Source organism: Ambystoma mexicanum, chromosome 3q (assembly GCF_040938575.1).
Source record: "Ambystoma mexicanum isolate Mex_15411 chromosome 3q, UKY_AmexF1_1, whole genome shotgun sequence".
In the NCBI taxonomy this organism is placed as follows: domain Eukaryota; kingdom Metazoa; phylum Chordata; class Amphibia; order Caudata; family Ambystomatidae; genus Ambystoma; species Ambystoma mexicanum.
The window spans coordinates 130,993,967-131,010,084 of NC_090926.1; the positions used below are offsets into that span (position 1 = coordinate 130,993,967).

The 16,118-nt window shown below is 44.6% G+C and overlaps 1 protein-coding gene across 2 annotated transcripts in view; it reads left to right on the forward strand.

Annotated features, from left to right (window-relative positions):
* The first annotated feature begins 7,391 nt into the window (after nucleotides 1-7,391).
* Nucleotides 7,392-16,118, forward strand: part of LOC138582215 (cell division cycle-associated protein 7-like) — a 263,872-nt gene continuing 255,145 nt past the window's right edge. Inside the window, exons 1-4 of one of the 2 annotated variants that reach the window (XM_069653311.1) lie at nucleotides 7,392-7,632; nucleotides 11,915-12,037; nucleotides 13,632-13,934; nucleotides 14,285-14,365. In XM_069653311.1, the coding sequence (XP_069509412.1) occupies nucleotides 7,579-7,632; nucleotides 11,915-12,037; nucleotides 13,632-13,934; nucleotides 14,285-14,365 (561 nt within the window). In that variant the 5' untranslated portion in view covers nucleotides 7,392-7,578. The remainder of the gene's footprint in view (nucleotides 7,633-11,914; nucleotides 12,038-13,631; nucleotides 13,935-14,284; nucleotides 14,366-16,118) is intronic. The other variant, XM_069653312.1, reaches the window with a different exon arrangement.

Sequence of the window (16,118 nt, forward strand, 5' to 3'; positions counted from 1 at the left end):
GTCGAGCTCTTGTGGGTCCTTCACTGATCGAGGGAGGGTCAGATGGATATCAGCATGAAAGCAACGTTGGGGTTCTGCAGTTGCCTTACCAAGCATGTGTACAAATTGCTGAATAAATACATGTTCCACAAAGGAATGAGACCTACGCTACACAAGAAACTTGGCACGCAAGAATTACTGACTGTAAGCAAAATCGCATCAAAGGGGGTTGTTGGTGAGAAATAGGTGCATTCTGACCTATATTTTTATGGGGGCATGTGTTCGGGGTCGTTGCTATCGGATGTGTTATCAGAGGGGCCGATCTTTGATTTGCGGCCGTCGGAGTCTTACGATTTCAAACGCAGTGGGAATAGGTGTCAGCGTTACCAAAATATATGACCACTCCTGATTCGGTATATGGGAGGTGAAGTTGAAGTGGTGCGGGGGTAGGGTCTGGGGACAAGATGCGTTCAAAGGGAACAGGGGTTACGGGTTCAGGGGACCGCGGCCTGACAGGAGGGGGTTGGAGATGGCATGAGTCAGTGAGCAGAGATGGATTGTGCACTAAGGATTGTGCAGGACTTGCTCTGACATTCTCGTACGAGCACATTTTGTCAGGGCTCGAGACTCGCCACTTGCAAAAATGTTTACGTGATTTGCTATGCAAACAGGAGACGGGTTGAGCCGACAGGTGGTGGGGGCTGGCTGTGAGAGGCACTGGGAGAGTGAGCAGTTCACCAGAGGGACATTAAAAATAAGGCATGTGGAAGTAAACTAACTGTTTTCATTAAAAAAAGTAAATCACTAGAAATTTTGCGCGACATTGGTGGATCGCAGCAAACAATTTGTTTTTCAAAAATATTTGAAATGCCACTGTGGTCTGAAGGGCTATTCCCTCCCATTGGAAGTGAAGGTCACCGCGTTTGAATTTGCTTGTGAGCTGTGCACACCCACGCATCGTACACAGTATAAGGTTCGATTGTTTTTCGTCCTTTGAAGAAAGGGAGGATTCTGTATGGAATGAATGAAGGGAGGTGTGTAATACCATCAAATATGATGAGGTTCACCATTCCAAAACTGGACAAAGGAACATGTCATGTCATTTTATGAAAATGTGTTGATCTGAACGGAGACTCTGCGTTACACCGAGAGAATGGAAATGCTGAATATTATGTAAGTTTTACTGTAGACGATTTTATAGACGAACAAGTAAAGGTTTCATTTTCTGAACTTTATTGCTGGCTTACATTGTAATGGGTTGTTGTTTGTGGCATATTGCAACGACACGCAAAAACAACCTGTGTGTACTTGTCTTTGTCTCGGGCACATGGGCAGTCCAGCACTGAAATGCATGTAGTCCACATCTGGTTCCACCAATGCCAAATTCTACGCTATTATTCAGTTAAAAGGCTATCTATGTTTTCTTCAAATTCTTGCGTTAGCTTCTGCATCGCATTGCTAGCTAAACATACTCCATAGCACTAACCTCTCAAGCAAATCGTAGACTCCACTTTCCACGATGTTTTCTCTGTGTTTCCATTGTTTCACGTTTGTGTTCATCATTAGTTTTCACACGGTGCGGAATTAATGGGTAAATTGATCAATTAGAATAAAGAACGGCTACTGAAACACATTTCTGTTATGTTTTCCACACAGCTACATCCTGCCTTTCTGCGAATGTCATTGATGCCAGATACCAATTGATGGCTTCTTTAGCCAGCAGCTGCAGATACACTTAAATGGCTGGATTCCAATGACGCTGTTTTGGGACGATCACCCTGGCCCGATATGCCCTTTCGCGGTACCAGCGATAAGGACCAACCTGACATCGTTTATGGTGGATTAGCGCCAAGCTGATGTAAAGGCCTTGCGATTAACGGTGCGTCCAATGCGCTTCTTATACCCAAAAGGAACACTGTGTGACTCACGATAAACATTTGTGGATCGAGAAGAAAGAAAGAAATTACCAATGTGGTTGAATATGGCAATCGCCGGATGTTCTCGGAGTGTTTATTGTGAAATAAAAGCACAATATAAATTGCAGAATATTGCGGTTTCCTTTAAAAAATAATGTTTTGTATTTAAAATTGGGACGTGCTGTGTTGTGAGAGGATGTGTGTTGATATTCTGGGTTTTGCATCAACTGACATCAATATGTAGGTGATGACTGGGTGCGTTTGGCTACACTGCCCAGTAACGTCATGTAGATAGGCGGAGAATATAGCTAGGAATGGTGATGTCAGCCTCGGGAGCGGGGGATAGGATTTAGTGCCGGCATGGCAGTTCACCTTAGGGCGATGCGGCAACGATTAAGATTAGCACAAGATGGCCGCGCCCTGCTGTCTGAATTCGCATGTGTAAAAGTGAGGAAAACTACGGTAAGGTGAGGTGCATGGGAAAAGTTTGTACGACAGATCAACGTATGCTTAAAAACACATGCCTGAACGCTCGGGACAATAATATTTTTGAGCGCACTATTCCTTTAAGGGTGCAACAAGTGTTTTTAATTGTTTAGCAGACACGTGTTTCGACCCTCAGGGGTCATTTTCAAAGCAAGTTGAGTTGATAGGGGCTGGACTGGTTAAATCCTACCCTGGGCCCATTGAGCTAAATCAGATGCCGGCTGGCATCTGATCGAGCCCGACAGTCCCTTCAGGCTACTCCAACATCAACAGGTCCGTGGAATACCCACACTCAAATAATCGGGGCAAATCCCCGGTCCAGGATAGGACTACCAGTCCAGCCGCCATCAACTCCCCTTGCCTTGAAAATGACCCCCCGATGGTCAAAACACATGTCGGCTAAATATTTTCTATACCTGCAATATATCAAAATAACACTAAATTAATATTCATTCCAAGAGTTTTACTACTATAGTAAGACGGGGTAAATCTTAACCAATCTAATGCCAGGCTCACCTCAAAGTGTCAGCATGTCTTCAACTCTGCATTTTCCTGATTAACTTCAGGTAGAGCCTACAATGAAATGTGTATAGCTAGCTAGCTGGATAATATTTCTGATACAGACCAGTATTGTGCAGCATCAGCGACGGCCAGAAGGACACACTTAACAACAGAACTACTCAAAATGTACCTTCCGCATCTAAAGACTTATCAATAAATGCAGCTTCAACAGAGTGACCCATGGGAGCTCACTGTCAACAAAATCAAAGAGTAGAATTAACTCTATACGTTTACACCTGTAACGCTATTCTCACAAGTTATTAAATGTCACTAGAAAGACATTCACCTTTTCAGTTTTCTAGCCACGAAGCCCCATATACTCTGGAGCTTTCCACAAGATGTAACATACGTTCGTCTCCATCTAAGATAACTCTGTGAATGTCGCGCGTATAGACAGCGGTCACGAGGGTCTCGTGAAGTGCGTGAAACATACCCATACAACTCCAATCCAAAAGCACAAATCATACAGTTCGCCATCTTAAAATGGATAACTCCCTATTGTTCACAACACTCTTTGACTAGCTTTAAAACGATGTCTAGCTTTAAAACGATGTACCATGGGTTTACTTGATTTGTGCCATTCAGAGTAGATACTTTTAAATACGATCAAAGATCTGTCTTTGTAACGTATATATATCCTGTAGAGTTGTATAAAAAAGCACCATGAATTACCGGCTAATTTTATTCCACTCAATACATTCATTCAACCCTATAATGTTTGTGAGGAAAATTAACCTTTGTTCTTTTTCTATCAGTATCTTTTTCAATATTGTCACCAGGCTTTATTTTCAAGACAATGGTCCACTTAAAATCATCATTCTTGTGTTTTTTTTTTCTACAAAGTGTTCCACTAAAGGGGAAGTGAATTCATGGTTTTGGATACAGCTTTTGTGTACATTTATCCTAGTCTTAATCTTACTTTCGGTTTTTCCACTATACAATTTGTTACAGGCGCACCAAATTGCATATAATACCATCAACAAATCGCAGTTTGTTCGAGTTTTTTGTTGCCAAAGGCTCCACAGAACTAAATCAACAGTTAAACTTTTTGGTTCATCTGCAACATATGCGTGGAGTATGCCCAATGGCCTTTTCCATGCCCCATGTTTCACAAATATTAAGTTGTTTACTAGGGGGAAGCTAAACATTCTTTTTAAGGAGGTCCTTACCAGAGCAGCAGTACCAAATTCCATGTTGCTAAAGGAGATCGCTGAGGCAACTGCTCAACAGAGGTGTGCAGATAGCAGCTGATCAACTGCGCTGGACAGTGGAACACGTTATTGGTGGATGTCATTTATTGAACTCTGAAAACACAAATGTTTATGAATGGCTTGTGGAGAGTTCATGCAGAACTGTCAGTTGCGACAGAAGGAGTGCTAATGAATGTCACAGAATGGTCATCCCCCAGCATTAATACTGCTAGTCATCACTGGAGCGCATACAGGACATCAAGGGGTGAGCAAGGCTAAGGCCTGTCCAAGCAAAAAGGAATTGTTTCATGAACTTGAAAAGAAGTTGAATGCTATGTTAGAACGTTGCAAATGGTTCTAGGTAACGAGTGGAATCCCTAAGGCACCCAAGTAGAATCGCCTAAACGAGCCTCCTCGCCATGGCATGCACCAAGAATGGATTTTGAATCTATTCAACAGATCATACACTTCCTGTTAATTCTGGATGAGTTTTATAGGTATCGGGTGGTTAAATTCATTGCATCCACTGTTGCCATCCCAGTCATCAAAGCTGTGTTTGCAGCACATGGTCCGCACGGACAAAGGGTCACCTTTTTCAGAGTGCCACTTTCAAGAAGTTTCATAATATTCCGACACTGGCGCATCACTCCATGCTGGCTAGGAGCCAACGATTTATGAGTATGTTAAATAAAACTTTCAAGGTTGCCTTAAAAAAACAGCACTCCTATGGAGAAAGCCCAAACAGTAATCCTAATGGCCTACAGGACAACTATGCATACGGCCCCAGGTATCTCACCACGGGGTTCCCGGAACTCGAGCGGAAGGTGGAAGCATTTGTGGCGTTGTGCGTATGGTGCCAGGCTGCGGCACCGGCCCAGCGGGAACCGTCCATTGAAGCGATGCCCAGAGGGACCCGGCCATGGGAAGTAGTGCACGCAGACTCCGGGTCCACGTCGAGAGGCACTCACTTCCTAGTTGTGGTGGACGAGTGGTCTCGATACCCGGAGGTCGAGTTCATAGAGTCCGTCGCATTTGAGAACGTGGTGGTGGCGCTGGAGAAGATTTTTGCCACCCATGGCCTGCCCTCTGTGCTATGCTCCGACAACGGGGCACCGTTCCAAGGCGAGAGTTTTGCCGAGCTCATGAGGGAGTATGGCATTCAACACCGGCGGGTAACCCCACTGTGGCCCCGGGCCAACGGGGATGCAGAGCGCATGATGCGCACCCTCAACAAAGTGTTCCGGATCGCCCACGGAAAGGGCGAGTGCTTGCAGAGGGCCCTGTACGTCTTCCTGCGGGGATATCGGACCACACCTCACTCCTCAACGGGTGTGGCCCCGGCGGAGGCTCTCTTCCAGAGATGCCCGAGAGACGTGATACCGGAGGTGGGGGACAGGGACCCCGCCGTCATTGACAATGAACAGGTCGAAGAGGACAGACGAGTCAGGACGCAGATGGAAAACATACGGAGGGGCCTAAGGCCCCCACACATTGCACTGGGAGATGAGGTGCTGGTGAGGAATTGTCACCCACAAGGAAAGTTGTCCCTCACGTATGAACCCGCTCCTCTAAATGTCGTGGCGGTCAAGGGTTCTATGGTAACAGCCTCTGATGGGATGTCGTCTGTAACAAGGAATGCTTCATTCTTCAGGAGAATCGGCGACCCGAGAGTGGACAGCCCGGACAACCGAGAGGGTGAGGGTGCCTTGGATGAAGGTGGGGGTGACAACCCCGCCGTGGACTCTCCGGCTCGAGGCAGACCCGGCCAAGAGACACCGGCCAGTGACGTTGGCAGGAGGTACCCCCTGAGAACAGGGCGTGGGAAACCTGCCCGTCTCACAGACTATGTGACGGACTGAGCCGGGGAGGCCGACCGGGGGCTAATGGTCAGGCCGTGACAGGTACCCGCGGGGGATCCAGGGTGGCTGTGAATAAATGGGGGTTTTTGGAATTGATAGAGTTGTGTGCTTTATAAACGTGTGATAGTTAGTCCCTCCTGTTTCCAATTTGTTGTTATGGAAAAGGAGGAGTGTGGCGTTGGCCCTTTAAGGGCACGCAAGCGACGGGGTGACGTTCACTCCGTCGCGTGCACTGTTAAATAAACGGGGCGTTCCCGGTGACGACACATTCACCGGGGAGCCCACACTGGTAACACTGCTGTCTCCGTGTCTCTGTGTCACGGGGCCTGGGGGGCTCACGGACGGCGGCATCCGGAGACCGCCAACAACCAGAAGATGGACCCCCGTGAGATGAAAAGAATCCATGGTCACCACCCAACATCAGGGTTAAGTCGTCACATGCCTCTGTAGCTGGTTCAAGCACTTCGAGTCGCAGGGTCATTTGGAACATGACCCCTGCGAAGAATAAAAAATGGATTGGCCGAAGCACAGGCTGAGCTGTCAGGTGAACGAGTGTAGCAAAGGGATGGGCGGTCATTCAAGTGGTCTCTGTGGGGCGGGGTAGGAGATACCCACGAAAATAGGTTATCCGTTACACTGAATGTTTTTTTGTGGAAGATGAAAACTGAAATCCGGAGTGGTCGGATAGTCCTTCACACATAAAAGTGGACTGTCGGAGATATGTTAAGTCTTTAATGCCTTGTTTTGTTTACGGTGGGTGAGCAGTTAGGGATGTTATATCGCACGTCAAGCGAATTGTTCGGAATAAGGAGATACAACAGTTCGAGGGGCTGGCCAATGCTACCAGCACCACAGCGGCGTATGCGTTTTATTAGGCATGCCAAATATCCCGGAAAATGTTCGAAATTCCACCCTTCGCCCAAAAAAACACACCCCTTTTCCCCAATGCTAGACGACAGTCAATATTGCCACTGTCAAATGGAAGACTGAGTTGTTATCTTACAAATCTGGTCACCTTACTCTTTCACTTCAAAAGTGTGTAGCACCAAGTTCTTTCACACCTGCCATTTCTCTCGCTTTTATATCCTCTCCCACGCTTCCCGTGAGAAACTCTCGATTACCATGTTTTCCGTTTATTATCTTGGTTTATGTAGAATCTCAACCGTCCATACCATCAAGTTCTGCTTTGTGTCAGACGACAATTCGTTTATGTCAATGAGCTTTGTAACACACACCAACCTCCACCGGTTCAGTAATGATCTATTCGGTCCTGTGTCCCCTACCGCCAGCAACGCTTCCTTACTCTTCCAATACTAACAATCCATTCCATTCACGCAGCGCGCTTGCAATCGCCTAAGTACGTCCCCTTACGTGTGTGTGTGGGTGTGGGTGTGGCAAACACTAAACTTGTTTTCCGCCATGTGAAACCATGCGCGGGGGTGGGGCTACGCCTGCAGTACGCTAGAGTTTCGGAGCCATCGGAAAGCGGTCGGTTTATCGGAATCAGTGAAAGAACGTGCCCGTGTACTTCCGGTTAATGTTGTGACATCACCTTGCCCTACAGGTATTAAATCCAGGTATAGACCGATGCTTTTGGTTGAGCGGGACGGGAGAAGAAGCACAATGGCGCCACCCGTGCAGGTGAAGATGTGGCCATTTTATTGCGTTGACGTACACTAGTGCATCTTTTTGGCGATTTATACTGTGTGGATAGTAATTACAAACAGTGATACACCAGTCGCGCTAGGTTTTATGGGGGGATCATTCCACAGTTAATTGATAGTGGTAGAGAGACTGACCCCCTTTCCCTCTGTTCCCTTAGTGCCTTAGAACTAATTCTGTAGAATTATATTATGTCCCTGTATCGCTGTCGCCTTCCCTATTTCAGTGACTGGATTTCTAAAAGGTTAGCAAGTATAGCACATACAGCTTTGGTTTGTTCAAAATGAAATCTTAAAAGTAAGGTCATACGAGACAGAAACACTTTATGATGTTCCATTCACCCCTAGTTTAAAGTTCCCCGAGATGTTAGTGTAATTTAATTGGGGCAGTATTGACTCATTCATTTGGAGTGTCTGATTAGGTAAATCTTTTCAGCTAAAGGATGTGATTAGTGAAGTATAAATAGTATATGGGATGTGCCAATTATGGAGCATTATACATTGATATAAGTGTAGACTCACTGGGAGGGTGAGGGACAAAAAGCAACATTCTCTAGACGTCAGCATGCGCATTTCATCTCAAATGGCACCCTGATGTGCTCTGGTCTTGTGTGGGATGTAAAGGGGCTAATTCTAATATGGTACACAGACTAGTTAATGTTAAAGGATATTTATACAGCACACTATCACCACCACAGTGGTCCCCTGGCAGATCTTAAAGAAAGGGGGCAGGTTGGGGTGCGGTATTAGGATAATGTTTGGAGAAAGAACAAGGGAGCTGTGATGTTGGCAGCTTCAGTTTGGTTAACACAGTTCGCTGCGCTTTTTGGTTTGGTATCCAGTCAGGTCTGTCGTGTATTGTTGTGTAAGGCTCTGTGTGGTGTGTGTTGCGGTGTAGTGAAGTGCGTGTGGGTTGCTGCGGTCTGAGGTATGGTTGTTTGCTTAGGGTTTGAGAGGTATGTGAAGAGGGTTGAGGTTTTAGTAGGGTTGGTTATTGACATTGTTGTCATGGAGAAACTTGCACTCAAATTGTGTCTTTTGAGATTTAGACAACATTTCTTCCTGAACAATCTCTGTCCATGTTTTGTTAGTCTCTACAGTTCTTTGTACTTTCTCAGGCTAGACCCTACAGTCCGGTCTGTGCCTGATGCAGACTGGTCCCTGCAGATCTGTCTAGTTGTGACCTATGCCCATAACTCTGTATAAGTGTGACGCGGTACAGTTCACACCTGTCAATCCAGACAGCCTGGTAAGAAGTGACTGACCATACCTATGTCTCAGATGATTTATTTTGTTGTGTGTGAGTTAAGTCAGTGCATCTCCATGAATACTACTAGGGTATCATGTAGGTGGGTCTAGTGCATTTGGCTTCTACTTACTAGGTTGGTGTGGGTTTCAAAGTGTGGTGATATTAGTCTCATTTGGTTGGCTGGTTAGCTTGTATGGAGGAGCAGGTTTGAGGATGGTTGTCTTGTGAGCGTGAGGTAGTAGTTGGGTAGTGTGGATGCACAATTTTGTTGGGTTTGGGGTTTACTCAAGGTTCATGTAGTCTTGTCTGTTACAGGGATGCTTGGTAGTGGGTAAGGTTGATGGTTGTGCCTGTTTGTGTCCGCCTGGTTAGCTATTCTGTCCTGATTGGGTTGTTGCTCGTGGTTGGTTCCGCCTAGCAGTTGGGTCTAGGTGTTATCTGTACCGTCATGAGTTACCAAGGTGCCAAAGAGCCAGGTTTTTAGTAGTTTTCAGAATTTTAGGTTGTCTTTGGTGTTTGTTTCGGGAGGCTGTTTCAGGTTTTTGCCGCCAGGTGGGAGAAAGGGGAGCCACCAAGTTTTTTTTCCTGGTGTATGGCTTTGGTTCCAGGCAGATTTCATTGCTTGATCTAAGGAGTCTTGTCGCCTTGTGAATGGTTCTTTTTCAGGGAATTATCCTCCCTGATCGCTGATTGCCTTGTGTTATGCACATGTTTTGAACGTGATATGTTTGATTGTAAGCCAATGTAGTATTTTAGCGCTGGTGTGATGTGATCTCTTCTAGATAGTTTGGGGAGTCTAGCCGCTGTTTCATTTCTTCAGCAAGTGTTCCGGCATTCCAAGGTAGAGGCTGTTGGCATAGTCTATTCTTGACATGGGAGCAGCGTTTGTCAGTTTGTGGGTGAAGGACAGGAATGGTAGGATTCTTTGAGTGAAGGAGGAAGGAGCACTTTTTAAATTGCATTTACTTGTGGTTCTAATGTTCTTGCGTTGCCCATTAGGACTCACAGGTTTTTGACTACGTTTGATGGTGTGGGCACGGTTCCCAATTCTAACGGCCATGGTATGTGGGTGGTCTCTTGGTTTTTGGATGCAATCATGATTTCTGTCTCTCCTGGGTTGAATTTTAGGTTGTTGGCATTCATCCAGTCAGATTTCTTTGAGACATTCTCCCAGAGATGAGTGTTCTTGTGCATCTTCGATTTTGTAGATTTGAGTGTAGATGATTTGATTATATCTGTGTATTTGTAGCACGTAAGATTGTGTTCCTATGAGCGTTCTATTCAGGGCTATTTTTATTTTTTGTTCCAACCACGTATAATTGTGTATCCTACTGCACACACTTGATGATGGGCTTCTTGGACTAGGGGTAGTGTTTATATTGACTCAATGCAAGTCTATTGAAGACCTGGTTCTGATAGCTCAGGCAATCCATTACTTGTAAAGAGTCTATCTTACTTGTGATCAGTCTGCTGGAACCAGGTCTGTACCCCTGGTATGGGAGCATATGCTTTGTTGGTGGTGCCCAAACAGCTGCTGCTCTAATGCTGGCCCCAATAAAGGCCATACCACGGAAGCCTTATGTGTACTAAACTTGTGCCTTTATAAGGTATGTTTTTAATATTTGAATTGTAAAATAAGGTAGCTCTAGTCCAAGAAGCCATCAATAAGTATACCATTGTTTACAGAATTGCTGATCTGCTGGAATTAGGACTTGATTCTTTCCAGCATAATACCCTCTTCACTGGGAGAACTTTTACCCTGATGACAATGGCCGTCTATTGGGGTCGGAAATGCAAGTTGATATCCAAAAGGTGTAGTCTCTTACCCTCACTGAGTTGCTTTCGTTCAGGTATGATGAATCCACTGTTGGTATACATGCCACCCCAATGTTCCATAGACCTTAATCACACCTTTTAGTTTCCCATAGCATACTTTGTTTTTTAATGTACAAATGTGATTAGATGCCCTTCAGCCAGTGCTCCAGATAGGATTTGGAAGTGGAGTTTTTTACTTACTATATTTTAAAGTTGGGAGTAAAATGAAGTTCTGGGGAGTAAAAATGGAAGTCCCATTTCCAATGCGTTTTATGTGAAAAACATTTTACCAGGAAACCAGAAATGTTTTGGATCATTATATTTGCACCTAATTATTCATACACTTTAAAAGATACATATTTACTTCTTCTGAACAGGCAGTAATACCAGCTGCTTCCTACGTGCATTACTGGTACAAAACAATCAATGGAGCTGTGTGGGTGAAAGCAGGGGCACAAGATTCTACATGCCTGTCTCCTATTTTTTGTTGGGAGTATTTTTACTCCCTGTTTTTGTTTTTTGGGAGTATTTGCTTATTTTTAGGGAGTAAAAGTGGCCAAAGCACCCCTTATCTATAGGGCTGCCTTTAACCATAATATGAGTAATGCACGTCACACTTGCATAGTTGCTTAGTTTGTATTTTCACGGATCCCCATGCCAACTATACTAATTTTGACATATGAGTTGCATACGTATCTCGGCTTTCTTCTTGGATAGTTTGTCCTCTGTCACCTTTCCCTAAATCTGGACCGACTTTTTGGTGATCTTATCATTAATGCAATATTAAAGATGCAACTTTACATTGAAATGAAGTTGCACTCCTAGATGTTTCTTTCACTAACCGGTATGATATAGTCACATGTTGCAAACAGATCTTGCCAAGTTTCTCACAGTCTCGGAAAACCTGGTCGTTCTGGTGGCTTCATAATTATGACCGACTGTATGTATTATTGATTAGTGCTCTAACCAATTTGGTGTTAACTCTGGTTTTAAATATGAAATCTGCATAAGGATTAAAAGCAGCCTCTATCAGCAGGGGACACAAATTATGGTGTCTAGAATGCTGCTCCCTACCCATGAGTGCTTTGGAACATATTGTGCTTTTAGACTAACTTGGTGCCTAATGACCCTTGTGGTTTTGTGTGTAAAGTAAGGGGTGTGCATCATATTAATTGATATTTCACTGTCCTTTCCCTAGAAAGAGACTTATGACAATGAGACTCATGCTGCCCTCAGCTGGGTTTTCATGGATGACTCGGATGATGAACACAACCGGACATTTTTGGGATTTTCAGCTGATGAACTGAGTGGGCTTGAAAAGGTAAAATGGTGCAGGTTGAAATTACAGGGGTCTTTGGAAAGACATAGTGCTGGTATACTGTGGTTTTGTGCGTAGCTGCTGCCCTTTTCCCAGCAGACTCTCTAAATCTGTTTTCTCTGAACTAACGAGTACTCGCCATGCAGTGCTTTTATCCCTGTTGGAGGTTTGATAAAATTACTACATTGTTGGCTAAGGAACACCAGGAATTATATAATTAGTGATGGACTAACACAAGCAAATATTGTAGTGCCTGCCGCCCACTGTAGGAGATACCCCTGTGACGCATTACTCTTAATCGCGAGTAGGATTGTGTGCCAAAACGATGTTTGACATTAACAAGGGATCTTGGATAACATCATTGACTTCTGACTTGGTAGCGTTTTATTTTTCTTTAGGCATGGAAATATTCTCATTAGCTATTATGAACTGGATCCTCAAACTTGTGTATCATGTTTCCTTTTTCCCCATCTGAGAAATCGGGAGTCTAGCATTTGTTGTGGGTTGTGGTATAAGGCACGGCAAAAAGCTTCAGGTAAACAAGCAGTAAGGTGGCCTTCCTGCCATCCTGTTTTGCCAACTGAAGCCATCTTCCATTTCAAGCAGTCTTTCTTTTTTTACATTCATTTTCTATTTCACCGCTTGTAGTGTAAGGGGGTATCCACCTGCTGCCGCAACCTTGGTCTTCCATGCAATATGGCCCATGTAGTACTTGGTCCAGTCATCACCTCAGTCACCATTGTCATGTTACAAAGTCTAAGCCATCTTTGTAAACGGGTTAGTATGGTACAGCATCTGTCAAGATGTCTTTAGGTCTGTTCCTTGAGTAAAATAAGTTGCACGGGGAAATTGCTGTTTCCTATACAAAAATAGTCCATCAACCCGTCTTTGTTAATGCCACCATAACAAGTTAGCCTCCCTATATTCTTATTCTGGACACCCATTGCCCATTAAAAAAAACTCGTAAGTCACTTAACCGTAAATGTTGATTAGCACTCCAATTCCGGTACCATAGTGCACGAAGACCATGTGCAGATAATCTGGCAATACAAACACTTGATTCATCCTAGAGTCTGGCTTCCATGCCATACGTGCTTTGTAGAAATTTCAAGTGCATCTCACTAAGGCCCATATTATGTTCCAAGTCAGTCCATGTAATATAGACCAATTAATCGGATCTGCCACCCCTGAGGTGTCCCACTGAATCCACTCAACAGGATCACATTTCACAGGGATAACCTTTCCAGTATTGCATGCAAGGACACAGGTCCCATAGCTTGTTTTGGGCATGTTGTGAGGGAGTAGAAGATTGGGCACTGCAATTCACAATGGAGCATAGATGATTTTTCCCAAGCACCTACCTCTCCACACTATTAAGCATCTTCATTGCATAAAGACTTTCAAGGGCATAGGTGAGGGCCCAGTACCTGGACAGTGATGTGAAGGCCTTAACGTGTGATTAAAACACCAAGCAGCTGTAAGCCCTTGTAATCCTGATCTCTGCAAAGGTTGGGATCTTGACAGCAATGAAGGTCTCAATATATTACTCCTTTTAAATTGTATATCCTCTGCTGTATAACAGTTTAATTTGTTTCAGTCTTTGGAGCCAGATTTTGGCAAAATGCATCTCTCAGAATCCAGTGAGGAAGAGGGGAGAGCACCTAAACAAAAGGAATCCAGCAGCAATTCAAAATACTCCTTTCGTGTGGTTTTCAAAATACCCAAGAAGTCAAAGTCGTGGAGCAGTGAAGAAGAAGAAAGGCCAACTGCACTTCCCCAGTCAACCCTGGCCATTCCTCCTGTGGAACTGAAGTCACCAGCAGGATCTGATTCTGAAGAAGACCTTAACGTCAACTTCCTGGAGAAAAGGGCCAAGAATATCCAAGCCAACAAAGCCATGGTATGTCTTTCCTTTGCCATTCTTCCATTCCTCCTTTCACATACACCCACATCACCATTATTCATATCTTCATCTCTGAATAAGGAATTGTGATTGCGAGTTCATTAGTATGTATTTTTCCAAGTGGTGTGACACTTTTGGTGTGGTCTTACATTGAAATTGGTCTGCGGGTCTGATCTCGGGCTATTTTGCAGGCTTGAAATTGCTTTGGTGTGAAGCCTTTTGCAGGTTAATTTAGGTTTGTGATATTGGCAGTTGGGGACCCCAAATCCAAACGGGTTCCTTCATACTATAGATACCTTTCCCTATGTGCTTCCTATCCCTTTAATATAAAATGTTTTTTATTACAGCTTTCAAAACTCATGGCCGATTTAGAAAAACTGCCTGGTCACCTGATTCCCAAAAATGAAGGTCTTGGAGATGATGGAAAGGTGAGGCCTAAGCATTGTTTTGACTGAAGTCTATGGGTATCTGTAAACAATTACACTGGCATTAACATGCAATAGACTGCTGTATTTGTTTGGGCCTTCCCTAAGCTTTTACTGTTTTTATTCTAGCCTGTACACAGAACTAAAGGGTTGGCATGTTTCATGGCTCACACCGCTAACCTAGTTGTGAATGCTTGGGCGCAATAAAATTGTCGTTTTGAGACATTCTTCAACTTTAACAATGCGATGGATTTGTTTTGGTTCCATAAGTCCTTTGTAAAATTAGATATTTGATGATTCTATAGTAGAATTCATCTTTGTATTGATGAGGGTACAGAATTTTCAGCACTCTTCCCTTTGCTTGAGCAGTTGAAACTGCAGTAGAAGCACTTTCCAACTCCTTTCACACAGATGAGAAAAAAACTCGTTCACCAGTTGGATTTGCATCATTTCCCCTTTTTCACAGAACCAAAAAGTTTTAAAATTCCCCTCCCCCAAAGTACATTAATCGTGTACTTGCTACAGAGCAACACACCTCCATGTAAAAGGCAAAGGCAGTGGATTCAGTTGGCCGTTTCCTGCTTACTTGTGGCAGATTTTATTTTCCATTTCAAGAATGCAAGAAGTACTGGATGAGAAATTGAAAGCCATTCAGTTACTAGAACCAAAGCATGCTTTAGACCTTTGTTGAATGGGTATTTCCAACCTAAAGTAAATGTGGTAATCTGAATTCTTCTTTTGAAGCAATGTGAGCAGGAATCTGCAATCGGGAATTTAGCCATGACCTAGAACTTCTTTGGCTGGTAGTGGGCCTTGATAAGTTAATTGGCATCAAATCAAAATGCACAAATTGTTCCGTTGTGGACGCATGCTTATAGCAATTATGAAATGTGGAACTGTACTTTAGGTACCAAGGTTGTTTGTGAAAAGAAGGCTGGTGGGGATGTACTTTGTATCTGTTTTCTTATCTAGGTAGAGAAGGCTTTAAAGGAGCATTTGAGGCTTTGAAGACTCCACCATAGAAATTGGTGTAGACTAATGTGGACTATACCAGACATGGGGCATTATTTGCACGCACGTTAATGGTGCACCTATTGTAGGGAAGTGGGTTAGCTCATTATAGAGTGCCAGGACAACACTTGTATGCTGTTAGTGGGTGGTATCAAAAGAGGTTTAGGTGAAATTCAAGATGTCTGCTGACACTAGGTAGACGTGTCAGACGCTCCATAAGCCCACTGATGTTCCACTGCTTCTTGACGACCACCGAGCTGTTGGAAGTCAACCAAGCGGTTGAGTACAGGGTGAGTAACCCATGGCTGCATAAACACGAGCCGGTAGGGAGCACCGGACCTGCAGAGCGGCACTGCCTCGGCCAGTCACTGATGCCGCAGAAGGAAGCAGAGGAGTGGGCTGGTGAAAGGATCTGACTCAACACCCAGTACGTTTAGAAAACATGGCAACAGCGACCAGGGACCATAAGCATCCAAATGGGTATGGTGTCATGACGAGGTAGGTCTGCATGCAGGTGCCAGGAACTGCCGGCAAGTGCATCCCTGAGCCGGTGTCACCCACCACCAGCTCAGTGACTTTGCAGGAGGAGCAAAGCAGGCCCCTGGGGAGAGCCAGCACGCCTCCTGCCACTGAGCAGCAACGAGGCAGACGGAACAGTCTGGAGCAGGGGAATCCTCCCAGACAACAACTAACCGCAGGGACACAGGAACGCTACCAGGAGGGGCTGCCCCGGGTCGAACTGCAA